The 27,612-nt window shown below is 34.3% G+C and overlaps 2 protein-coding genes across 2 annotated transcripts; one reads left to right on the top strand and one right to left on the bottom strand.

The window, feature by feature from the left end:
• Window positions 1-14,417: 14,417 nt before the first annotated feature.
• Window positions 14,418-15,817, bottom strand: LOC149496187 (uncharacterized). The gene is made up of 3 exons (XM_089721292.1): window positions 15,514-15,817; window positions 15,314-15,408; window positions 14,418-15,095 (listed from the first exon to the last, which is right to left on the bottom strand). Exons 1-3 carry the CDS (start codon window positions 15,815-15,817, stop codon window positions 14,418-14,420), a joined length of 1,077 nt encoding a protein of 358 aa, XP_089577418.1.
• Window positions 15,818-24,965: 9,148 nt separating this feature from the next.
• On the top strand, window positions 24,966-26,758 carry LOC149496186 (large ribosomal subunit protein eL42). Its single transcript, XM_089721011.1, has 4 exons — window positions 24,966-25,064; window positions 26,084-26,263; window positions 26,354-26,428; window positions 26,531-26,758. Exons 1-4 carry the CDS (start codon window positions 25,062-25,064, stop codon window positions 26,588-26,590), a joined length of 318 nt encoding a protein of 105 aa, XP_089577137.1. The 5' UTR covers window positions 24,966-25,061; the 3' UTR covers window positions 26,591-26,758.
• The last annotated feature ends 854 nt before the right edge of the window (window positions 26,759-27,612 follow it).

Raw genomic sequence — 27,612 nt, 5'->3', positions numbered from 1 at the left:
CTAAATCGACAAGGTTGGCAAGAGAGTCTTCAAGCTGCAATAGGCACAGAGCCTACCATCTCCGACAAGAGGGTATGGTGTGAGAGGATGATCTCTCATTATAAGGTCATGCCCTACAATCGTGTGGTTGAGATAGACATGGACGTGGTAGCCCAAGCTTTTCTGTTTTAGCTGTTGTCGACTACCTTATTCACAAATCATGGTAAGAACGCGAATCTGGTGCTTCTTCGACCACTGCAGGATTTAGATATGACTAGGTAGTTTAATTAGGGTGCTACTGCTTGTCATATCTATTTATGGCATGGATTTATGTGTCTATGGAGTATATTTAAAGGTTGGTTATCGGCAAGCCATTGAGGTATTCTTCTAGACTATTCTCTTTCTTTCATGCTTTTATTCTTTCCGCCTTATTTACTCCTATCTTATTTATAGTACAGATCTGGGCTTGTGATCACCGTGTCCTCCCTATACTGAGGTTACATGGTTAAATGCTAATACTAGTGCGATGACCCTTCCTTGAGGCCGAGAATGGAAGTTCGACTAAAAGTATGCATACACCACATCAGAGATCTCAGTATTCCGGCAGCTTCTGAACGGATTATCTTAGGATCAATTAAGTTTGCAACTTCACGTTATCTCTAATTGATTCTTTCTTCTTCTTCTTTTCTTCTTCTATTATTGTTATTTTTTTGTTTGTTTGTTTTGATTTTGATTTTTTTTCCTTTTTTTTATTTTTCTTTTTCTCCTCCTTTTTTTTTTACAGATAGTGAAGTACCCATGGGGTGATGTGGCTAACCACCCCAATTTCATTCAAGCTGCCATCGTGTACCAGTAAAGGCGACTTCTCCTTCCAAGTCTATTCTATAATATGTATTACCTTGGGGAGAGGGTGTACGAATGGGAGCTATGCTTAAACCGAAGGAGAGTGTCCCGCGATGTATCGTACTACATGCTTTCCACTAGATCTATCTAGTTGGAGTAGGATATTGTGCCTTCTCGGAGGGGGTTGGCTGCCACTGATAACTTAGCTGCTTTTGTGCTGGGTGCTTATGCCATCTTTGTACGGACTCAGCTCCTAATCCATTTTCCTCCTCCCACCTAGTTTGATCCATTTACAGAGGTAGAGGAGTTAGATAGGGGATAGGATGATGGCCCAGTATAGGTGAACTTCATCCACTTTTGATATTCTGTCCATGGCTTCCCCCTAATATTTGTTTCTCTTTTATTCATTGACTGTGTTTTATCCTTACAACAGCAATAGCACAACAAGCGCATGAGAGGAGGCTCTAACTATATTACCTCGGATACGACTGTCGTTGTCGGTAAACCCGAGTATGGACCGGGTGCCTCCTTCTCTTTCATCTTGGACCGTACAAGTTAGAATGCTCTTGGCATGTTACAAACACATTTGGTGAGTCCATACCGGATGTCTCCATCTGCTTGCGCTCGTGTGAGTAACTTCTGCTCTTTGACTCTGATTATTTCTTTGATTATTTTGCTTTCCTATTGTCTGCCCCTGCTTCATCTTGTAGGTATCCATCGCCAATTACAATGAGGTGAGCCAATTATAAGAAGCAGCACATCTCAAGCTAGCTGTGGCGAGCTCTCCAATGAGCACGTATCTGTAAGCGGCACATCTCTAGGGCCTCGAATATGGCTGTGTTTCTAACACCCTCCGTCGAGTCCCGTGAGACCCGACGACGGATGCCACATTCGGTGCCGAAGACACCGTCTTAACTTAACATACAAATCATTAAATAAGATTATGAATTAGAAGTAATTGAGTATTCACAAGTGTAGCGAGTAATTTTTTTTTATATAGATAATCATTTCATTTCGTTTTCATCTCTTTTTTTTTTTGTTTGAAAAATAGATTGGGAAAAATCCTACATAAATACTGTAAGAATTTCCCTTTTAAAAACTGAGCTCGCCAAACATGTGAATACAAAACACTCCCAATTAAACTCCAAACTCCCAACATCTCCACATAATCATCATAACACAACAACACTTTTATATTTTCATAATTATATAAATCCTCAATAGCAGTTTAATATTCATCAATTAATTGCATTCAGTATATATATCAAGTCTTAATAAACTAATCATACCAACTCTCTTGAAATATTTTTGAAATATTTTATATTCAATCATTTAATGAATCTTATGCTTATCTCCGAATATAGACACCAACATAATTGCTAATTACATGCTTAAGTTATAATTCAAATAATACAATCTCTGAAAATATAATATTTATACATGCCATAGTTCTTAAGTACATAAATCTCAATCTACTACTACCACAATAGTCACTCCTGCCCTGATGCTACTCTTCTAGTCTTCAAGCAGCAACCACAGTCTTTAACCTGCGCGTGATAAAAATCAACGCGCTGAGTATAAAACTCAGTGGTGCTCATAATTCACATACTTACTAAAGTTGTGATGACAACTTACTTAAAACACAAATGACATAAAATCATTACATTTCAACATACATGTACATTTATAGCAAAAGAAATATCAAATAAACTATTAATTAATAACATAAAGAATTTAATTCTTTCAACTCATAAATTCATTACTTGCACATTTATTATACCAATACATATACTATTTATGTTTAAAACCATGTACCGGAATATCATGCTTTGAAAATTCATTTGATAACATAATCATTAATTTCCAAAGTAAGGTTTACTAAAATAATATGATCTCATTCGTTTAATTCAAATACTTTGAAAGCAATAAGACGATTATGAATACAAATATGTTAATTCTTTAGTTAAGGCTCGTACTAATACAGAATGAACATAAGCAGATTTGATCGTGGCCTATGTTAGCGCCACCCCCATCACACAATCGTGGCCTATGAAAGCACCACCCCCATCACACAATCGTGGCCTGTGAAAGCACCACCGTGGCCTATGAAAGCACCACCCCCATCACACAATCGTGGCCTATGAAAGCACCACCGTGGCCTATGAAAGCACCACCCCCATCACACAAATAAGCTCGTCCGCCTATTTATAAGGGCTGATAACCCTAGCATATGATCATAGCTTCACATAACAAAATCAATCTCATCATACCACGTTTCAATCATGCATAGTAGAGCCCAAATCAAAATCATTCCTTCACAAAAGCAATAATTCTTAATCAAAACCTCTTCATTACTTAATACCCATCATTTCAAATTTCTCAACTTACAACTTACAAAAATTACCACATTCTTCAAAGGAAATATTGAAAATATATATATAGATATCTATACTTAATATAGGAAAATTTCTCATAACTTCCTTTTCTTTTAAAACTTTCTGAACATCATAATGAAATTTATCATACTTTCCTTATTCAAAATTCAAAGCACATACACCTTAAATACCCTTTTTTTCTAAAAAAAAAAAAACTCTAAACATATGAAAGTTATCAAAATAATCATACTTATGTCATACTTATACCATACAAAAAATAATTAAGTAAGCCTTACCACCCTAGAGTGGTTTGGCCTCTTAATGAAAACCAAGGGGAGGAATTTCCTTCTCCAACCAAGCATACTAACATAACTCTTATGCACCAAGGTATCCATTTCTATCCTCATCATGCATTATCTAAACTAATTCCACACTTTATCCCAAAATTTCCAACAATTTTTCCCATTTATATCCATTTAAACATATCCACAATACCACTTTTCAACCTTATATCTTATTTTTGTCAAATCAATCCTCAAACATACAAATAATCAAGAGAACCTCATCACTCATGATTCATACATACATTTATCCAAATAAACCTATGAGTCAAGGCATAGGAAATTTCCAGCATTAAAATATCTTTGACCTTTGCTGTGTTTGTAAGACATAACTTGAGTTATAGGTCTCCAAATTGAATGAAATTAGATTCATTAGAAAGCTAAGATAAACGTCTACAAATGTTATGAAGGGATCATAGCCCAGATCAATACGTAAGGTGGTAAACAGAAGCTAGGAACACAGACCAACAGTCCAAACCCGATTCAGCAGAACTAAGTCCAATGTTTATTGAATTCCTACTTAACCAAACACTCAAATTAAACCAAACCAGAACCATGGAAGTCTCAAGACACAGGGAAACAACTTTCATGAAGACCTCAGAACCAAATCTTGTCATTATAGTGGTCAAAATGGGCACTCAATTCAGTGATGCATGTGGCCCGACATAACAGAGTCAGTTTAGGTATTTCAGCCATAAGTTGAGCTATGTATCTCCAAATTGGACACAAGAGGATGGGTTGGAAAGATAAGAAGTAGACCTACAACGTTCATGAAGGACTCAGATACAAATGGAAAATAGAAATGGTCGAAAACTTGTCCTTAATCTCACCCAATACCACTTTTTCCAAAATTCAGCTTACTTTAACCATGAAAAAACATGAACAACAAAGATACAATGTAGAGATTTCTACCACATACTAAATACTCATCAAACATCACCCAAGAGCATGTTATTGCAACCAAAGTTCAACAAATCAATCATTTCATACAAAATCCCAAAATACATGTATGATAGCATAAATGCACAAAATCAAAAATTCAAGTAAGGTAAGTCTGTTTATGAACACTAACCTTAAAAATAAGCTTTAGCAAGCTTAAATTAAAGCTTTCTAAGCTCTAACTTTGCCTTTACTCCATGGTAGAGGTTTCCCCAACCTTTGGCTTAAGTAGAGAATCTCCAAATTTCTTGAAACTAATCACCACAAATCACTTCTCAAGCTTAATTCTCTAAGATTAATTACTTAAATCAAGTTGGGTGGGTTTAATTTGGTGGATTTAACAAGTAAGAAGTGAAGAAAAACAAAGAAGAGAAGAAGAAGAGGAAGTGGCGTTGAAGAGAAGAAGAAGAAAAGAAAAAGTGGTTGCTCAATAATTGAAGTTGACCTTATAAAGTGATCAAAGGGTATTTTGGTCTTTTCCCCATAATTGGATGGCTAAGATTAAGCTCATCTAATGGCTAAAAATATTCTCTAATTCAATTCCTTCACAATATTATTTATCTCCACAAATTTCTCAAATTACTCCATAAAAATTATTCCTCAAATTTCCTTAATTAATAAGGCATCATAATTCACTATTCACTAATTATTTAAATTCTCCAAAAATATTCATTACTTACTTTCTACCCATAAAAATCATGCATACATACTCCAAAAATATTAAAGAAAATATAAAACATATATAGTAATTTTTCCGGACCAAAATAATACCGACTCCCGGACCGATAGTACTATTCGCAGACCGGTGGTACTATTCATAGACTGGTAAATCACTACCCAGTCATAGTTAATCATACTCAATATCTTCCTCGGATCTAAATAAAATATTATCCCCCTTTCTGTAGCACCATTCATGACCCGATAAAATAATATTATTTTAAGATTCGAAAATTTTGGGGCGTTACAGCTCTACCCCTCTTAAGAAAATTTCGTCCTCGAAATTGAATTGAAGCAACTACTAAAAATCTTATAATTCCCTTTTGTCTCCTATAAATTCTTCTCAAAAAGATTAATACTTAATATCCTTAGGATCTATGAAGAGTTCGCCATAACGAATGATTTACATACAGACATAATCATCCAAATTAATAATCGAGATTTCTAGTTCAATAACCATATCATAATCTCATCATTCATCCAAACTATATAGATCCTTCAAAATCCCTCTTTACTCTTCCATAGAATCACTTAATAACATCTTTCATTCCCTCTACCATGCAATTCAGGGACCATATGCAAAAATCAAGGGTTATGCTTTAAGGTTTAATACTTAAATCCACATAACCAAATCACAGATAATATGCATTAACTCACAAATGAATATACATATATATATCATAATACTTAGATTCATATGGTAGTACCCACTTAAATGCAAGAGTGAAGTCCACACACATGAATGTAACAAGATGATGTTAATATAGCTTGTGAAAATGCTCCATATGTACACTATACCCACTTGCTCATTTATTTAAAAAGGCTTGACCTATAACACCAACCGAAATTTATCAAGTTATATCATATTCCTAAGATTATAGTGATTTCATATAACCCCATAAAACTTTCATGTCTAGTAAACAACTCCTTTAAATATCACACTACATCCTTCCATCTTAACAATGAGTACTTACATATATTTGATTATTTTGGCATAGAAATCAGTTCTGTTTAGGCAGGATAAGATCACCTCAAATCATTATTCTTATCAATTCACACTTAACTTATAGAATCCCAAAATGTACAAGTCTATAGCTTCATACTCATTACCTCCATTTTCATTAATTCTTAGAAGTCAATGGTTTCTTAAAAAAAAATCACCAATTAATAATAACCCAAATTTTAAGTCTCTTCTAGGTCATGTCAAGTCATATTCCTTTCAACTTTCATAGGTGTTCTTTTCTTCATATTAAAATGCTGACATAACCATATTCATTAATATGTATCCAGCTCACTAATTTAAACATCAATTTAATAATTGAACAGACCATATCTTGATTCTCATTGTCATTAATCAATTCTCTTAACCCTCATGACATGATTTATATAGCATAATCATCTTACATTTTCTTAAAGAAATCATTCACTTTTCTAACATCATAACATCTCACACTAATCCAATATCTCTGCTTATAATTCATATAGCATCTAGAATTCAATAGGTTCTTTAAACATCAAAAGACAATATCATATAATTCAATGCCTACTTATTCTATGCTACACTATAAGGTGCCACAATTATACGAGCTCCAAAATTTGCACATAAGGATTAAAACAATTTAATTCTTACTAAAAACAATAATTTTTTTTTTTTTTTATCATCATAACAATCCATATTATCCACAAAATCCATATATATTTCATAAATGGCTTATGAGAAACTAAGCATACTTTTACTCCACAAAATATTATCATCTCCTATAAATATTAATCATTTCTCACATTCCAAGTGAACGACCTCAAAGTATATATCGATTAGGTCTCATAAATTACACTTGTGCAATAATACTACATACTCTTTTTTACGTCACTCAAAGAAGTAGTTATCCTTAAAATCATAAATACTCTCCAGCCAAAAATCCATGCAAATCTCATCAAAATGCATATACTAGCATCACACTTCAATCATGTAAAATCCAATGTGCTCAAGTTCAAATCATATAGTTCATTTACTTGGTAATTCTAGCAACTCATTACCAACATATCTTTCACTGGGTATATATGTACATATGTTCATGCTTATGTATGCACATCACATGCCTAGATCTCATGCAAGTGTTATCTATGTACATACAAATTCACAAGTCAACACACTTCATAAACACATGAATAATCTACGCATGTAAATTCATTTTCATTTACACAACAATATTTTCATCTTTCAAACTCTTTGTAAAATTACACTTGAAGATCAAATCTTCTTATATCCAAATATCAAGGAAGGGAAAAATTTCATAATGAAAATCAATCATTCAATAGCATGGTAAAAAGATACATTTCTTAAAAATTTAAGTTACATAAACTTTCTTTATCACACATTCATACTATTTATGTTATAAATGTAAATCAATTCCAAAGTCAAAATTCACAAGTTTCAAATCAAATCTCCAAGCTATTCAAAGCACATGGAAATCCTACCAACTCAAAGGAGAGGAGGAAACAAATCCTTTAATGCCTCAAGAAAATCATCACATCTCTCAAAGATCTATCCTTAGCTTTTAAAATTTCTCCAAAGAGTAACTCTATCAACTATCCGAAAGGATACAATTAAAAATCATTAATGTCAACCTTTACACATGCTACCAAGTATGACATTGCTCTCCAATAATAGGTCAAACTACTACCATGATCCAAAACATTTATCCACATTCTATCTCCAATACCAATTCATAGAAGATCCGCTACAGAGTCAAATTACTTATCAAACATATATAACATATATCTTCACTTAATTACTTATATTCCTTAAATCAAACATAAACCTAGAACCGCCTAAACCTATGCTCTGATACCACTAAATGTAACACCCTCCGCCGAGTCCCGTGAGACCCAACGACGGATGCCACATTCGGTGCCGGAGACACCATCTTAACTTAACATACAAATCATTAAATAAGATTATGAATTAGAAGTAATTGAGTATTCACAAGTGTAGCCAGTAAATTTTTTTTTTTTATAGATAATCATTTCATTTCGTTTTCATCTCTTTTTTTTTTTTTTTTGAAAAATAGATTGGGAAAAATCCTACATAAATACTGTAAGAATTTCCCTTTTAAAAACTGAGCTCGCCAAACATGTGAATACAAAACACTCCCAATTAAACTCCAAACTCCCAACATCTCCACATAATCATCATAACACAACAACACTTTTATATTTTCATAATTATATAAATCCTCAATAGCAGTTTAATATTCATCAATTAATTGCATTCAGTATATATATCAAGTCTTAATAAACTAATCATACCAACTCTCTTGAAATATTTTTGAAATATTTTATATTCAATCATTTAATGAATCTTATGCTTATCTCCGAATATAGACACCAACATAATTGCTAATTACATGCTTAAGTTATAATTCAAATAATACAATCTCTGAAAATATAATATTTATACATGCCATAGTTCTTAAGTACATAAATCTCAATCTACTACTACCACAATAGTCACTCCTGCCTTGATGCTACTCTTCTAGTCTTCAAGCAGCAACCACAGTCTTTAACCTGCGCGTGATAAAAATCAACGCGCTGAGTATAAAACTCAGTGGTGCTCATAATTCACATACTTACTAAAGTTGTGATGACAACTTACTTAAAACACAAATGACATAAAATCATTACATTTCAACATACATGTACATTTATAGCAAAAGAAATATCAAATAAACTATTAATTAATAACATAAAGAATTTAATTCTTTCAACTCATAAATTCATTACTTGCACATTTATTATACCAATACATATACTATTTATGTTTAAAACCATGTACCGGAATATCATGCTTTGAAAATTCATTTGATAACATAATCATTAATTTCCAAAGTAAGGTTTACTAAAATAATATGATCTCATTCGTTTAATTCAAATACTTTGAAAGCAATAAGACGATTATGAATACAAATATGTTAATTCTTTAGTTAAGGCTCGTACTAATACAGAATGAACATAAGCAGATTTGATCGTGGCCTATGTTAGCGCTACCCCCATCACACAATCGTGGCCTATGAAAGCACCACCCCCATCACACAATCGTGGCCTATGAAAGCACCACCGTGGCCTATGAAAGCACCACCCCCATCACACAATCGTGGCCTATGAAAGCACCACCGTGGCCTATGAAAGCACCACCCCCATCACACAATCGTGGCCTATGAAAGCACCACCGTGGCCTATGAAAGCACCACCCCCATCACACAAATAAGCGCGTCCACCTATTTATAAGGGCTGATAACCCTAGCATATGATCATAGCTTCACATAACAAAATCAATCTCATCATACCACGTTTCAATCATGCATAGTAGAGCCCAAATCAAAATCATTCCTTCACAAAAGCAATAATTCTTAATCAAAACCTCTTCATTACTTAATACCCATCATTTCAAATTTCTCAACTTACAACTTACAAAAATTACCACATTCTTCAAAGGAAATATTGAAAATATATATATAGATATCTATACTTAATATAGGAAAATTTATCATAACTTCCTTTTCTTTTAAAACTTTCTTAACATCATAATGAAATTTATCATACTTTCCTTATTCAAAATTCAAAGCACATACACCTTAAATACCCTTTTTTTTTTAAAAAAAAAAAAAAACTCTAAACATATGAAAGTTATCAAAATAATCATACTTATGTCATACTTATACCATACAAAAAATAATTAAGTAAGCCTTACCACCCTAGAGTGGTTTGGCCTCTTAATGAAAACCAAGGGGAGGAATTTCCTTCTCCAACCAAGCATACTAACATAACTCTTATGCACCAAGGTATCCATTTCTATCCTCATCATGCATTATCTAAACTAATTCCACACTTTATCCCAAAATTTCCAACAATTTTTCCCATTTATATCCATTTAAACATATCCACAATACCACTTTTCAACCTTATATCTTATTTTTGTCAAATCAATCCTCAAACATACAAATAATCAAGAGAACCTCATCACTCATGATTCATACATACATTTATCCAAATAAACCTATGAGTCAAGGCATAGGAAATTTCCAGCATTAAAATATCCTTGACCTTTGCTGTGTTTTTAAGACATAACTTGAGTTATAGGTCTCCAAATTGAATGAAATTAGATTCATTAGAAAGCTAAGATAAAATTATACAAATGTTATGAAGGGACCACAGCCCAGATCAATACGTAAGGTGGTAAACAAAAGCTAGGAACACAGACCAACAGTCCAAACCCGATTCAGCAGAACTAAGTCCAATGTTTATTGAATTCCTACTTAACCAAACACTCAAATTAAACCAAACCAGAACCATGGAAGTCTCAAGACACAGGGAAACAACTTTCATGAAGACCTCAGAACCAAATCTTGTCATTATAGTGGTCAAAATGGGCACTCAATTCAGTGATGCATGTGGCCCGACATAACAGAGTCAGTTTAGGTATTTCAGCCATAAGTTGAGCTATGTATCTCCAAATTGGACACAAGAGGATGGGTTGGAAAGATAAGAAGTAGACCTACAACGTTCATGAAGGACTCAGACACAAATGGAAAATAGAAATGGTCGAAAACTTGTCCTTAATCTCATCCAATACCACTTTTTCCAAAATTCAGCTTACTTTAACCATGAAAAAACATGAACAACAAAGATACAATGTAGAGATTTCTACCACATACTAAATACTCATCAAACATCACCCAAGAGCATGTTATTGCAACCAAAGTTCAACAAATCAATCATTTCATACAAAATCCCAAAATACATGTATGATAGCATAAATGCACAAAATCAAAAATTCAAGTAAGGTAAGTCTGTTTATGAACACTAACCTTAAAAATAAGCTTTAGCAAGCTTAAATTAAAGCTTTCTAAGCTCTAACTTTGCCTTTACTCCATGGTAGAGGTTTCCCCAACCTTTGGCTTAAGTAGAGAATCTCCAAATTTCTTGAAACTAATCACCACAAATCACTTCTCAAGCTTAATTCTCTAAGATTAATTACTTAAATCAAGTTGGGTGGGTTTAATTTGGTGGATTTAACAAGTAAGAAGTGAAGAAAAACAAAGAAGAGAAGAAGAAGAGGAAGTGGCGTTGAAGAGAAGAAGAAGAAGAGAAAAAGTGGTTGCTCAATAATTGAAGTTGACCTTATAAAGTGATCAAATGGTATTTTGGTCTTTTCCCCATAATTGGATGGCTAAGATTAAGCTCATCTAATGGCTAAAAATATTCTCCAATTCAATTCCTTCACAATATTATTTATCTCCACAAATTTCTCAAATTACTCCATAAAAATTATTCCTCAAATTTCCTTAATTAATAAGGCATCATAATTCACGATTCACTAATTATCTAAATTCTCCAAAAATATTCATTACTTACTTTCTACCCATAAAAATCATGCATACATACTCCAAAAATATTAAAGAAAATATAAAACATATATAGTAATTTTTTCGGACCAAAATAATACCGACTCCCGGACCGGTAGTACTATTCGCAGACCGGTGGTACTATTCATAGACTGGTAAATCACTACCCATTCATAGTTAATCATACTCAATATCTTTCTTGGATCTAAATAAAATATTATCCCCCTTTCTGTAGCACCATTCATGACCCGATAAAATAATATTATTTTAAGATTCGAAAATTTTGGGGCGTTACAGTGTTGTCGGTAAATCGGAGCATGGACCGGGTGCCTCCTTCTCTTTCATCTTGGACCGTACAAGTTAGACTGTTCATGGCATGTTACAAACATATTTGGTGAGTCGGTACCGCATATGCCATGCATGCGTGTAATGCAATTATTGATATCTATGAATGTATGTAGAGAGCTAGCATGGCGCCTCCAGGAGTTCGAGGTCGGGGAACTCTACATGGTGGCCATGCTGGTCACAAAGCTGGTCATTGACCGGTTATTATTGAAGAAACTGAGGAGTCCGACAGTAAGAACTCGAAGGAGACAACATCGAACATGTCTTGCGCGGGCTGCCCTAGCTGATTTCTGCTTGTTTTTCTTCTTTTCATTTATTTTTGATTTTCTGTACTCGGACCCATCTTAGGGAACATCTTATAAAGAATGATTATTTTCATATATATGCAGGCCAAAAGCCAATTTCTTTACATGTTTCTGAGTGATATTTAAAGTACTTGTGCTTCATAGCTGATAATTACGTTGCCCATTGAATCCAAGAATTAAAAACAACGAAACAACACTTTTTACAACCATCTGCTAACCAGTGGCGTGTGCCACTAATGCTGTAGTGCCAGACAGCTGTCAACCTGTCCTTTTATTCTTTTGCTATAAAAGTCCATAATACTTTTATACGTTACAAAGGCTTTTCTCTCTTATTCCAGATGAAGCTCTCACTCAAAAGCTTCCCCAAACTTCTTATTTCATCCCTATTTTCCATGGATTATACCTTGGCACTAGCATTTGAAGCGCTATTCTGTAGTCTTGGCCATGAGGATTGAGATTTATTGTCACCATTTGAACTCAACAGGCTAAGTTATTACTGGAACATTTGGGTTCAACCCTGATTACTGCAATGGCTGATAAATCACTTTGATCCTTTAGATAACTTATTTTGTCATAACGACTTCGAGATCTATCCGTTATTTGAAGAACTTAGCATTATTTCTGGGAAAATACGCATGGTTGAAGAAATTCCTGCGGTGCCCTGGCTGGACATAGACCCTGCCTTATTAATTCTACCTGTCTTTGGTTTCTCGACTTATGAGATACCGTCTTATGACTTTGGAGCTGATGTCGTGCCCCTGCAATCGCTTGTAGAACGTGCAATGAGTATGGACCGCACTAGCCTATACTAGCTTTCTCTTGTCTGCTTTTGCCTTCTTATTTAGTACTTGCTACTCAATGGCATCGACGACTATGGCAGCCTTAGGCTGGTGCCCATAATCGAGCAGATGGTTACACACCGTACGCTGTTTCCACTTATTTTGGCTGAAACATTTATTTGGCTAGGGGAGAATGGCCAGGACCCTAGCTCGGTACTAGGTCTGATGGGGAGTCAACTTCTTCTGCAGGTAAATGCATTTTCTTTTTCTTTTTCTTTTATCTATTCTTCCTTTTTAATGTGCTCTAACTTTTGCTTAAGCCGCCCTTTGCTAGTTTTTGACTTAACGAGCTTTTTCCTTTCTTTTTTCTCTCTTTTTTTTCGTTTTTTTTTTCTTTTTTGAATGCATTTGTAGTTGTGGGATTTTGAGAAGCTACAGGTGATGGCTCCACCATTGGACCATTTGATGTTCGATTATAGACCGCAATTCTATATCCATCGCCAGTGTCATTTGATTGGCGAGACTGTGGAAGACTGGACTACTATTCTTCGGGATCTTACCTTCAAGGGAGTAAGATGGACTTGTCCTTGGTGGTACATAAAGTGAGTCACAGTTTCTTCTTACATGCTCTATGTGCCCATGTGTGGCTTGACCATGGCGATGGCCTATTATCCCAACCGAGTAGCTAAGTATTACAGTCATCATCAGGCTGTCCCTGATTACATGTGGTTCAAGGGTAGCCTTATTACTTAGTGATTTTTGTCTCGCTTTATTTCCAGTTGGCCTAGTCGCACGACTGTACCCATTTCTAATGTAGCTGATACTTCTTCCTCAGACTTGTACCGCTTTTGGCTGCAGGCTTATACTGGAGTTGGTGCGGATTCAGAGTCGGCTGACTTATTGACTGTTAGATTTCTGTTAGGAGCCGGCATGTAGATTCTTCTATTCTGCTTTTAATTAAATGTATTAGACAGTTATTGATAGTGCAAATATATGAATGTATGCACTTATTATGAATGAAATGTCTTTTTTTCTTGAAAATGCTTGATATAGTTCCTGTTATTCTATTACAGCAAATTAAATTCACAACATTTGCATATCAATAAAAACTTAGCATGACATGCTTTAAAGTTAATAAAAACACAAAAGGTGAATTTATTAATTGGGCTTCACCATAGACTTTTCAAGCTATACATAAAATTTCTTCAGCCTATCCAAATTGACAAGTTTGGTGAATTTGTTACCTTCCATATCTAATAGCTTCACTGCACCTTTGGAAAATATTCTTTTGATCGGAAATGGGCCCTCCCAGTTAGGCTTGAACTTTCCCCTTGGGTCATGATATTTGCCTGCATCTCTTTCAAAACCAAAGCCCCTACTCTTAGTAGCTTCAGATGAACTCTTTTGTTGATATGCGTACGTATTCTCCTTTTATAAAGCTGATCCATGAATCGAGCATTAAGCCTTCATCTAGGAGTGCTAATTCTTGATGGTGATTTTCTGCCCATTGACATTCTAGAATCTTGGATTTCATTGTCATGTGCAAGGATGGCACTTCTATGTCTATTGGTAGCACGACTTCCATTCCGTAGACTAGAGAGTAAGGGGTTGCCCCATTCGCAGATTTGGCTGTGGTTCGGTAACCCCATAAAGCATACTGAAGCTTACTTGCCCAATCATGATGATCTTCTGCCATTTTCCTCAATATCTTTTTGTTGTTTTTGTTTACGGCTTCCACTGCCTCATTAGCTTGTGGTTTATAAGGTGAAGATTTATAAGTTTCAATTCCATACTTCTCTAATAGAGTCTTTACTTTTGCTTGGAACTGAACTCCGTTATCTGTCACTATATGATGGGGGATTCCATATCTACATATTAGGTTCTTTTCAATGAATTTGGCCATTTGCTTGGCACCAATGTTTCTGAAAGATTCTGCTTCGAGCCATCTCAAGAAATAGTCCACCGCAACCATTATAAATTCATGTTTGTTAGATGCAGGCAGTGAAATCTTACAAATGACATCTATTCCCCAAGCTACAAATGGCCATGGCGATACAAGGATGTAATTCTGAAGGCGGAATGTGACTCAGGTCTTCGTGAATTTGACATTCGAAGAAACTTTTCACGAAAGAAATACAATCCCTTTCCATTGTCGACCAGAAGAAACCCTGTCTGAGAATGTTCTTAGCTAGTGCTTTTCCATTCATATGGTTAACGCAAACCCCTGCATGGATTTGTTCCATAATCCCTTTAGCTTTTTTTCCTTGATACGCATCTCAACAATACCTTGTTTGACATTCTTTTGTATAATTGGCCATCTAAAACTACAAATTGTAATGCCAAACATTGTACAGCTCTTCTGTCATCTCTAGTAGCTGAATCTGGATATACCCTTTTAGTCATCCATTACAAGACATCATACAACCATGGCTATTCTTCTTCTTTAATATCCATAATCATATTGCCTTCATAACATGGGATGATACCCGAAGACATCGCAAACGACTTCTTAGACATAATCGAAATCTCTTCCCAAGCTGATGCTAAATTTGCTAAAGCATCTGGTACTCGGTTGTTTACTCTACTTGTGTGTATGAAAGTCACCCTTTTGAAGTTCTGAATAATAATGTGCATGTAGTCAACGTAAGGTTTCAACCTATCTTCCTTAACTTCCCAATTACTGTTAGCGTGCTTAGTAACCAGTTTAGAATCACCAATAACCTCAACTTCTTCAGCTTTAGCTGCAATCAGAGCTTCTAACCTAAATAAGCAGGCCTTATATTCTGCCATGTTATTCATAACTGTAAATTGTAGCCTTTTTAACATCAGGATAACTTCTCCTTGTGGAGATTCTAGTAAAACGCCTACTCCAGCCCCCTTACTATGAGCTAAACCATCAAAGTATAGCTTTCATCCTTTCTTCTCTATCAAGTTTAAATGTTCATCAGGAAAGTCAATCTCCATTCCTTACTATCTTCCACTGGATGTGCTGCTAAAAACTCTACAATTGCTCGTCCTTTGACGGTTTTCTTTATAGCATATTCAATATCAAATTCTGATAACAGGATCAGCCATCTTGCTAGTTTCCCCACTAGTGCTAGTGTCTCGTACATATATCTAATCGGATCCATTCTTAACACTGCTATTACCTTATAAGACTGAAAGTAGTGTCGAAGTTTTTTGGTAGCCCATACCATTGCTAAGCAAGTTCTTTCAATCAAGTTATATTTCTTTTCATTTGGAAGAAGCTTTTTGCTCAAGTAATACACTACCTTCTCAACACCGGCTTCATCAGCTTGTGCTAGCATGGCTCCAATTCTAACATCTTCCACTGTCAAGTACAGAATTAAGGGTTTCCCTGGATTTAGTGGCATAAAACCGAGGGACTTGAAAAATATTCCTTAATTTTATCAAAAGCTGTTTGGTAATGATTGTTCCACTTTACTGGCTGATCTTCCTTAAAAGCTTAAAGATTGGATCACATACTATAAACAACTTCGATATGAACCTACTGATATACTAAATCTTTCCCAGAAAGCTTCTCACTTGCTTTTCCATCTTAGGCAGCTCCATTTCTTAGATCGCCTTAATCTTGTCTGGATCGATCTCTGTTCCTTTAGGACCTACTATGAATCCTAGCACTTTTACGGAAGCTACCCCGAACACACACTTTTTTGGGTTTAACCGTAGCTTGTATTTAATTACTATGTCCATGAACTTTTCCAGGGCTGCTGGATGCTCTTCTGGTGTCTTCGTCATGACAATCATATCATCAATATAAACCTCTAACTCCTTGTGGATCATGTTATGAAATAATGTAGTAGCCATCCTTAAGTAGCCCTGGTGTTCTTTAAGCCAAACGGCATTACTCGCTAGCAGAAAGCACCAATCTCCATCACAAATGCTGTCTTGACCTTGTCTAATAATGTTATAAGAATCTAGTTAAAACCTGCAAACCCATCCACAATGGAGTAGCATCCCATCATTGCTGTTGTATCAATCAGGATATCAATATGAGGGAGAGGAAAGTCATCCTTCAGTGATGCTTTGTTCAGATCCCTATAGTCCATAGACATTCTTACCCTTCCATCGTTCTTAAGAACTGGGACTATGTTTGCCAACCATTCTGGATAGTGAACCACCTTTAGAAATCCTGCATCTATCTGCTTGGTCACTTCCTTTTTAATTTCTTAGCCCATTCTCGTCTCAACCTTCTTCTTTTCTGTTTCACTGGCTTAACTCCAGGATATAAGGGAATTGTGTGCTCAGCTATAGATCTGTCACTCACCGATATGTCCTCATAATTCCATGTGAAGGCTTCCTTTTTGTTCATGAGTAGACTTTAAAATTTTGTGTTTAACTTTGGCATTAGGCTTGGCCCAATTAATAGAATTCGGGGATCATCTTTTGTGCCAATATTAAATTCAAGCATGCATGATGAGTTAATGTCAAATATGTGCATGTGCTTATCTACTCGATGGATGGAACCATCAGGAAAGACATCAAAAAAGTGAGCAAAATTAAAGTTCATTTCATTAAATAGCATAGAAAGTTCATTACAATCTGAATCGTCACTAATAGAAATCAACAAATCAGAAGGGACTTCAGCTTCCTCAAAACTCTCTTTTATGCAGGCCCAGATCACCTTTAGTACTTGATCCATAGGGTCCTTTTCGTCTTTAGTGCTTGCCTTCCCTTTATTCTTCTCTTCCTTCTTTTCTTCTTGGGCAACTGGCCCCTCTTCTTGTTCTTCTTTCTTTCCTTCTTCCTCGGCCACTCGTGGCCCTTAAACCACCTCTTTCTCGGGTGTCCTCTCTTCTTCTTTCTGTTCTTTCTCTTCCATAGCTTCTTAGGCTCAACCTCTAAGATATCAATAAAATCTGCAAAGATCTCTAAACCGGGGTATGTCTTTCCCTTGTGTTCAAAAGGCTCTATCGGCAGACATGGAGAGGAATGCGCACTCAAACAAATGAAACGTCAATTCATGTCCAATAAGACATGTGTTTTCTTCGGTGTGCTTCTAAATTTATACCCTAAGCCTAGTCGATCCCTTTGAGTGTGGATTTTGGTAGCTCTGTAATGCCCTGTTCATCCTTACCAAGTCCTTTACCTTCTCCATAATTCATCCTCTTCATGATGTTAAGACAGTGGGCCCCATATCAGTGCTCAGCACAGCAATCTGAAAACAGTCCATGGAAGGATAACCTGCTTATCCACATTTAGCGTAGCTACGCTTCTTTCATTAGTAGTAGGTATGGTGATAATTTTTCCATTAAATGGAAACTTGATTTTCTGATGTAACGTTGAAGGCACTCCTACTAAGGAATGATACCATGGGTGCCCAAGTAGCAAGGCGAAAGTTGGGGGACTATCAATCACAATGAACTCAGTCTCCTTTTCAACTGGCCCCATCTTGATTACGGTTTTGAAGATGTCCTCCACTTGTCTCGTAGAGTCATCATATGCTCTGATCACCACATCAAAAGATTCAAAATCAGACAATTCTAGCTTGAACTTAAAAAGCAGCTTTAATGAACACACATTCAGGGCAGAGCCATCATCTATCATTACATTTCCAGTAACTCTCCCTCTAACCCCAACCTTTATGAACAATGCCTTGGTGTGATTCCTTTCTTTAGGAGGAAGTTCATCATCAAAAAAGGTGATAATGAGGGGATCATGTTGGACTATCCCCACAAAATTGGCCAAAGATATGGATGATGAAACTGGAATCTCCACCATAGCTTTTAGCAAAGCTTCTCGCTTCTTTCATTAGTAGTAGGTATGAAATGCGACTAATGTTATATTCCATCGTGGCTTTATCACGACAGCTCAAATCCAAGATCAGAGAAAGGCTCTTGAGAACTGTTAAGAGGAAAACGTACGCTATTTTGTAACCAAATACTTATAACGCCTTATTGCTTATTTCTTATTTTATATCCCTTACTTTTTTGCCTCAAGCATAGTAGTACTTGAGCAGGGTTCTTTATTTATATACATGCGAGACTTATTATTTATTTTTGCATTAATAATATTTGGCTGAAAAACAGACTCTTTCATTACTTCCCAAAAGTGAATTTTTTTTTTTACATTCATTATTCTTTTTTTGAGCCCCTAACTAAATATTTACAATACTTGACACATCAAAGCTTAAGAGGTTTGGTACGGCTTCGCATCCTCTAGTGTGAAGTGTCCAATTTCTACAAGGAGGTTGGTGATGTTGTGCATGAGCGTGAATCGCGCCTCCACACATTGAAAGAGAGTCATAGCTTCAAGTTGCGCTTGCTTTATTTCAAGCAAGAGTTGATGAGCCTCTTCTAATTGATCTTCCTTCATTGGAGTTGGAATTAGAGGAGCTTCCCTCTTAAGTATTTGGGCCTCGGCCTTATAGTCACTATTGGAAAGAGCTCTTTTAGCATGTTTTGCCTCCAATACTTATCTTAAGTCTTTCGCCCTTTGGCGCTTTGATTGGCAGGATCGAGCTATGATGGAATATACCTAAATGGCTACAAGAAAACAAGTTAAATGATGCATGAATGAGGCAGGATACAATCATAGCAATTATATACAAACATGGGGAAACAGGAGTAAGGAAATGCATGACCTCCACCCTTATATCTCCCACACACAATTCAAGGCAAGGTCTTTTCTAACTCTAGAACATATAGGTTAGGCCTAAAACCATCATGGGGTTTTGGACTAACGCCTCTCGCATTTATTGTATGAATGGTACAAACAAATATTATTAAGTTAAACCTAAAGGAAGGAACTACGTTCAATTAAATGAGCTTAGGTGGGGTTTATTAAGTCTTGGGTTCTATAAGTGAGAATTGGTTGTTTCCTCCCATTTGCTTTGGGTCTAAGCATAATGGTGATAATGGATTGTGCCAATTCTTTTGATATACCAAATGGTAGTTGACATATGGATGGTGTATATTAGTGGTGGATCCAAACAGTTAAGTAGAGTGAGAGGATCACAACCCCCAATACCACCTTTAGGGTTTAGGGTAAAAATGAGATTAAGAAGAGAATGAATGCATGAATGACATTTATAAGTACAAAAAGTAAACTCAATTTGAAGTTAATAATATTATCAAATATTTGTGAATAGTTGGATAACTTTTGGAGTCAACTCACTTATTCGAACCCAAAACCAAAAATCAGAGATTCTGGGTTCGATCCTAAGCGGAGTCACCAGCCTGAGGATGTCGCGATTTTTTCCAAAAGATTGGATTTGGAAAAAGATCATGTTTGAACGGGTTTTGATTGATTTTATTTAATAAAAAATAGTTTTCTTTTATTAAACCCGTTTAATCCTCGAAAAAAAGGTTCTCTTACTTTGGTAAGAGTTTTATTTTGGAGTCACCATCCTTATTAGGGAAAAATTCTAAAATTAACTGATTCTTTGGAATCAACTAATCCAGTTTTAAACCAGAGACGAGGTCCTAGAGTTAGGTACGAAATGGAAAGGTGTTAGGCACGCATTTCACTCGGCTAACTGGCCTCCTCTTTGTCCAAAGATTCACAATATTTAATAATGAAATTAACTCTTAATTGAGATGTAAAACAGTTTTAATGCAATTTTTAGAAAATCATATCATTCAAGCAAATTATTGCAAGCATGGATCATAAAATAGGCATCCACAAAGAAGGAGGAAGGAGAAAAGATTACGATCCACCTCCTAGAGTACAATCTACCCGTAAACCCTCTAAATTTCCCAAACCCAATTAACTATTACAATAAGCAATAACAGGAATCCTATTAAGGACTCTTTACATTTTCCAATAAGAATTACATCACAACCCTAAATATAAACAAACAGCAAGCATAAATAATAACAATCGTTCACAGAAGCAAATATCACACAATCATTCAATAACTATGATAATGATGAATGTTTAACAATGCAAGATTAATGAATAATAGAGTTGGTACAATAACAAGCATAAAACATTAAATTAAAGGGTAAAATATTAAAAGACAGAAATATCTAAGGAAAATTAATAGAAAAGTGCTTGTAAAGTAAAAGATAATAATTAAATGATAGAAATTTAATGGTTTTAATAAGATTTAAGCTCATGTCTTGATGATCCACCAATCATTGCTTTTAATTATTTGAACAATATATGACCTAATACGCATCAAGAAACTTTTAAGGTTGGACCTTGGCCACAAGATCACCGAATCAGGATGTTTATTGGATTTTTATTCATTCAAAGCCTTTGAATTGAAAGGCCTTGCACCATAAGTGACTATGGCGTGTGCCTTATGCTTGTGGCGCACGCCACATGTAGTGGTACAGGGCCTTTCCCATATCAGGAAGGCTTTTGGTGTTTCTTGGGTGAAAAAAGGGGATCTAAGCATTAGTGGCGTGAGGCACTAGGAAGTGGCGCACGCCACTCTTGCTGGCATAACGCCACAGAGGTGTAGATCCCCCTGTTTGGTTGATCCTAGATTTCCCTCACAACCAGACCCAAAAAATGTATCTTAAACACTAAAAAAGAAAAGAAAAAGATGAGAAGATAGATTAAAGGTTCTTAGGAACTAACTTTTGTGGGTTCACTTGAAGATTGAATGAAAAAGGGATGAAGTACCCAACTCCTTAGTCTTCAATCCAATAATCTGAGTTTTAAGATAAAAGTTTGTATTTTTGGGATTTCAGATTCATCATAAGCGGATTGATTAAATGATAGATCTCAACTTTAATCCAAGGTTAACACTAGTTACCTTAGGATTTTTGAATTGAGTTTTAAAAATGCAAGAGTCTCCCCTAGTTTCTAAAAATCCTCTCTTATGGTACACCCCCCAATGCCTATTTATAGGCAATTGAGGGTGGGTGGCTCCATTTTAGAGCTAACGTGGCAAAAATGCCACTGTCGAGCCCAGCAACGGGATCAAATTGTTTTTATAAAATTGAATTGGGTGACACGCAAAACGAGATGGAGCATCAGGAAGTGCATTGGGCAGGCTTGACACGCTTCTCGGGTCTGGTTTCATTGCGAAACGCCCTGTTATCCAAAAAAGTAAAAATGGCTAAACACTTAGATAATCTCAATCATGGACCATCAGTCCGAAAACCAGGGTGATCGGAAATCCCGATCCAATTTTTATCATTATTGAACCTTTTAGGGACAAAATTTAAGCGTATACAATATCATTTATCGGCAAATCAGTAATATCATCGAGTACTTCTGGTGTGTCAACTAAATGTTTCACATAAATATGAATATTATCATTATGTTCATATCCAATGTGTAAAATCTTTTGTATACTGTCATCATTCCATAAAAATATTAAACATTATCTTATTGATTTTCCCCTTAGCAACCAGTATTTTTATGCACTTCCCTCGTAACCACACATATGAACCAAATTGCAAAGCCATTTGAAATCGATGAAATGAATATCATTGATATTGAAATCATCAATCACACCACCAATATATCTAACCGTTCATTTCTTGTGATAAATGAACCACTATGGTGGATCTTGATAAAGACATCGACCAGACTTGGAGTTCCCATTTTCTCAATAAAATACTATAAAAAATCAAGCTAGGATTTTACAACCACAAATATTAAATTTTTATAAAATATAAAGCAGTTACAATCAAACATTGTTTTATTATAATGATACAATATACACCAATAACATATGTTTTCCTCCACTTAGATTTTATTACTGTTCATGCAATTTTTAAATTAATGTTAAAATAAATTATATTAAATATGTTCAAAAGCAAAAACTAATTGTGAAAATTGACTTCTCAACATGCATATTATAAGATGGTCGAATACATCATTTAATCCCTAAACTTTGGCAAAAAAAATCTTGTTGCATCTTTAACTATAAAATTGACCTTATAGCACCCTGAATTTCACTTTGTGTAATAATATAATATTTGCTTACACTAAAAATAGTAAATTTTAAGGTTTTTTAAGTTTTTATATGCGAAATATTGTTTTAATATGTGTTTAATATAACTTTTAGGACACTACTTTTTACATTTTTTTATTTTCTAATAAGTGATTCGATCTAATTTTATAAGTTGAGTTATTCAATAAGTCAATAAAATATTTAGCAGCTACAATTTGATAAGTTGAAGTGTTCAGTGGGGTGCTACAAGATTTTTTTTATGAAAAGTACCAGAATGATTTATATATTGAGCCATTATAAAACTGATCTCACGTTAAGAGCCAGAATAAAATAATAATTTTTATTTTTAAATTAGTTATTTTTATTATTTTTAAAAGGTGAAAAATAATCGTAAGGGAAAATGATAAATTTGTCCTTATATTATATCAAAGTTAACTACTTTGTCTCCTTATTTTTCAAAATATACTGTTATGTCCTCATATATTGATTTTGTCTACTATTTCATCCTTTCATTAATATTTTTTTTTTTTTGAATTTAGTAAAAAAGACTGAAATGCCCTTTTGTCAATTGTCCCTTTCTTTCCTTGCCTTCTTATTAATTTAGCAAAAGAATTCATAAAAAAGAAGATCAAAGCAAGCAATTACTTTATTGCCATGCTATGCAGAGAGAGAAAAGGAAATCATATACTTGGTATAATTTGCCTATAAAAGTAATCATAGAAATATTTTGCAAATTGCCAATTAAATTCATAAAACGATGCGCTTCTGTCTGTAAATCGTATAACTCTCTCGTTAAAAACCCTAATTTCATCCACACCTATTTGAAAAGACCCGAGCTTCAATTGCTTCTCCTTGATTGAAATCTTACACCAGCTAAATGTCCATACATATAAGTATGTTTAATAATCTTGCCTTTAGTGAGAGGGAATGGTGGAAATAAATTGTGAAGGAATGCAATAATGTCTTACTTTTTTTAGTTAATTTTCGATATGAAACGGTTCTCTGAAAAATGGTTAATTTCCTATGGGTGTCAATCTATTTTGTTTTATCATTTCCTAAGAAATTGAACATATTTAATATTTTCATAACATGAATAAGAGTTGTAGTTCCATTCTAAATTGTTTGAGACAATTTGGGCAGTTTTTTATTCTAATAGAGATTATTAAATTATGAATTTTTTTTACATTTATTTGAAGTTATGTAAATTTTGATAGAAATGCAAATTTAAGAGGGAATTTGAGAGTATTTATGTATTTTCACAAGATATTTAATGAAAAACGTTAAATTTTTTAATGGAAGGACAATAATGAATAATAATAAAAAGTATAGGGACAAAGTAATGTATTTTAGAAAATAAATGGACAGTATTAATTTCGACATAATGTAAAGACAAGATTATAATTTTTCCTAATAATATAATAATGTGCCCCTTAAACTCAGGCACAACATATAATTTGCTTAAAAATTAAATTTTGTATAATTTACCTTTTGAACTTGCATCAAAAGTACAAAATGCTTAATTTTTTATGCCAAAAAATAAGTTATTTAATATAAATAAGATAAAATTAAAAATTAATTAAAAATTTAATCTAAATCAAATATAATTAAAGAAATAATCAAACAAAAAAATTATAAGTATTTTTCTAACCAAATATTTCAATATAATAAAATAATTTTCTAATTATTTAATTTTTTACATAAAATATTTCTCAAATTATTTTTTAAATCAAATACCGTAAATTTTTGTAATAATTATATATTTTAAAATAGTTTTTAATTTTCTACTTTTAAATTTTTATGTAATTTTTATTAGTTAAAATTATATAATAAAAATTTTCTTAAAGAATTGACATTTTATTCTTTTGATGCAAATTAATAAATAATTTGTATAAATAAAATAATTTTTGGATAAATTATATATTGTGCTCAAATTCAAGGGGTAAATTGAATCATATTTTTAATAATAATAATAAATAGTAATAAGATACTGTTAGTAATGAATTGGGCCGGCCCATTTTGCAATGAAAAAAGTAATTGAAGCCCTAGCTTAAGAATAGCAGTATAGCATTATAAAACTGTATATTTGAACCCAAACCCAATTTCAGCGGCTCCTCCTTTCCTCGTTGCTGGCATCCTTAGGGTTTTTCAAGCACTACCATGGTAAGCCGCAATCTGCCTTTCCTTCTCCATTTTTTGCCTCTTATTTTCTTAATATTCTTTTGATGTTGTGGTTTCCTGAAATGAGCTTTCAGTCTTGTGAGTGCATAGCTTTTAGTACAGTTTCTTCCTCTCTTTTGCTATTTTTCTTCATTGTGCTGAATTGGAAATTTTTCGATCTATAATGGATTTTGCTGTGTTTTTCATTTGGGTTTACTGGTTGGCTATTAAATATGAAATTAGCTGCAAATTAGGTTTTAAAGAAATTTATGTGCATGAAAGTTGGAGTTGTTTGGTGCTGTGTGATGCAATTGTTACAAGTAGAAGACCCAAAACTAAAAGTTGTTTCTCTGGGTTTGAATAGCAGGGTACTAATTAAAATCAAGTGAGAAATTATCAACGAATTCCCTCTTTTTTTCTTTTTTGAATTATGTTAGTTATAGAATTGCATACGGTCATTTGCGTTTGTTAAATCATATGATTACGTGATGTATGCATTTCCCCCCGTTTTCTTGAATGTTTTGGTATATTCATTTTAGCGTTTCATGTTTTTTCTCGAATTAACTTGTCTTGTAGAATCGGAAATTCTTGCTGTCCTGTTCATTTCAGATGTATTCTTTGCTGGAAAAATTGCATTTTCCCTCTTTTTCTTGCATGTTTTGGTATACGAATTTCAGTGTTTCATGTGTTGTTTCAAAGTAATTTCTGTTGTCAAATTGGAATTTCTTGATTTTCTGTTTATTTAGCATAATATTTGCAACAAAAATTGCATTCCCCCTGTTTCTTGAATATTCTGGTATATGCGTCTTAGTGTTTCACTTACTGTTTTGAATTAATTTGTTTTGTTAAATTGGAGATTCTTGGTTCCTTGTATGTTTCAGCTGTTATCTTTGCAGGAAAAATTAAGTGTTGAATCATTTGTTTAGCTATTTGTCAACGTTTTCTTATCTATGGAAGTATAGTATTTGCTATTGGACATGGCTTAGTTCCTTTTTTTTTTTTTTTTTCACTTGTATTTGTAGGTGAACGTTCCCAAGACAAAGAAAACATACTGCAAGAGCAAGGAGTGCCGGAAGCACACCTTGCATAAGGTCACACAGTACAAGAAAGGGAAGGATAGCCTTGCTGCACAAGGTAAACGCCGTTATGATCGCAAACAGTCTGGATATGGAGGGCAGACAAAGCCAGTTTTCCACAAGAAGGTACTTCTAATATTCATCATTTAGAATTTTCAAAATATGGCGCATTCATCAAAGGTCTGATCTTTAATTGTTTTGTGATTTTCTGAACAGGCCAAAACCACCAAGAAGATTGTTCTTAGGTTGCAGTGTCAAGGTTGCAAGCATGTGTCTCAGCATCCAATAAAGGTATGTGTTTGATGGAAAAAATCTATTTGATTTGATTTCTTGACCTAGAAACCCATCTTAACTGTTTTGGTAATGTTGCCCGTGGCTTGTTTTTTTCTACAGAGGTGCAAGCATTTTGAGATTGGTGGAGACAAGAAGGGGAAGGGAACTTCTCTTTTCTAAATACTATTTTATGGGTTTGATTTGGATGTTCTTTACCTGTGTTGGAGAAAAATTTAAAATTTTTGTTAACTTTGTTTTGTTGGCTTATTCTGTTGCAGTTCAAGACAATGTACTACTTGTTTATGATGGTAATCTTGACAATTAATAGCAATCAAGTTTTAGTTGGAATTGACAAGCTCTTTTAATTTAGTTTTGGATGTGAAGATTATGTTGAATGGCATAAACATTGCAATTTTTACTATTATATGTAATGTAGGGAACTTAGCTCGCACTCGCACTAGCCAAATCTCATATTGGACTTTTTTTATGTTGAAAGCTTAGCAAAAAAAAGCTAAGTGATGGGTCCATTCGGGATTGCTAATGGCTGCGAAGCCTAGTACCGCAGGCTTTAGTTTGCTAATAATGGCTGGCTAATGGCTTCCAAGCCTCCTAGCGTAGGCTTGTTACCAAGCGATTTTTTATTGGCTACCGCATGCTTTCAGTTGCAAAGGGTTGCCCTAATTTGACTCATCTTACTATAGAATCTAGTTCAAGTATCAGGAATGAAGGTCAGTACGCCAATATTGCACCAACTTCAAATCCATCTTAATCAAGGACTACCTAGTTGATGGGTATCTAGGAATTGCAAGTCTTTGATCACTTGTCTCCAGCCATTGTTGGATACTGACATTTTCTTATCAATTATTCGATCTTATTGAGGTGGAAAGAGAGATTAGGATCGGAATAAGGGAGGAAAGGCAGTAGTTGGTGGTGACTATTTGATGACGGTGTTTGTTTCAGCAGCAATAGATCTGATGACGGTGTCGTGGGGTATTGGTGGTAACTGTTCCTTTTTTGGAGGCTGATGTATGCGTAGGTGTATAGATTAGAGTGATGGTTGGTGAATGAGAAAGTGAAGGAAATTAGAGGAAAGTGAAGAAAAAAAGGTCGAGTTAAAGATGCAATACACCTAGATTTTGAAACTTGAGGTTTTTTTTCTAATTTATAAGATGATTGATTTTAAATTAAATAGTTTTTATCTG

Source organism: Jatropha curcas, chromosome 5, assembly GCF_041381405.1.
Source record: "Jatropha curcas cultivar XTBG-Jc1 chromosome 5, XTBG_Jcur_1.0, whole genome shotgun sequence".
NCBI lineage: Eukaryota > Viridiplantae > Streptophyta > Magnoliopsida > Malpighiales > Euphorbiaceae > Jatropha > Jatropha curcas.
Note: the sequence above shows the minus strand (reverse complement) of the source record. Positions and strands in the feature narration are given on the sequence as shown.

Bases quoted from the DNA above. Each gene is read 5' to 3' on its own strand.
- LOC149496187 (XM_089721292.1), bottom strand. From the start codon at position 15,817: ATGGCAGAATATAAGGCCTGCTTATTTAGGTTAGAAGCTCTGATTGCA. The intron at 15,409-15,513 runs GTATCATCCCAT...GGGTATATCCAG, and splicing joins GTCGTTTGCGATGTCTTCGG to ATTCAGCTACTAGAGATGAC. The intron at 15,096-15,313 runs GTATTGTTGAGA...TTCCGCCTTCAG, and splicing joins ACAAAAGAATGTCAAACAAG to AATTACATCCTTGTATCGCC.
- LOC149496186 (XM_089721011.1), top strand. The intron at 26,264-26,353 runs GTACTTCTAATA...TTTTCTGAACAG, and splicing joins AGCCAGTTTTCCACAAGAAG to GCCAAAACCACCAAGAAGAT. The intron at 26,429-26,530 runs GTATGTGTTTGA...TTTTTTCTACAG, and splicing joins TGTCTCAGCATCCAATAAAG to AGGTGCAAGCATTTTGAGAT.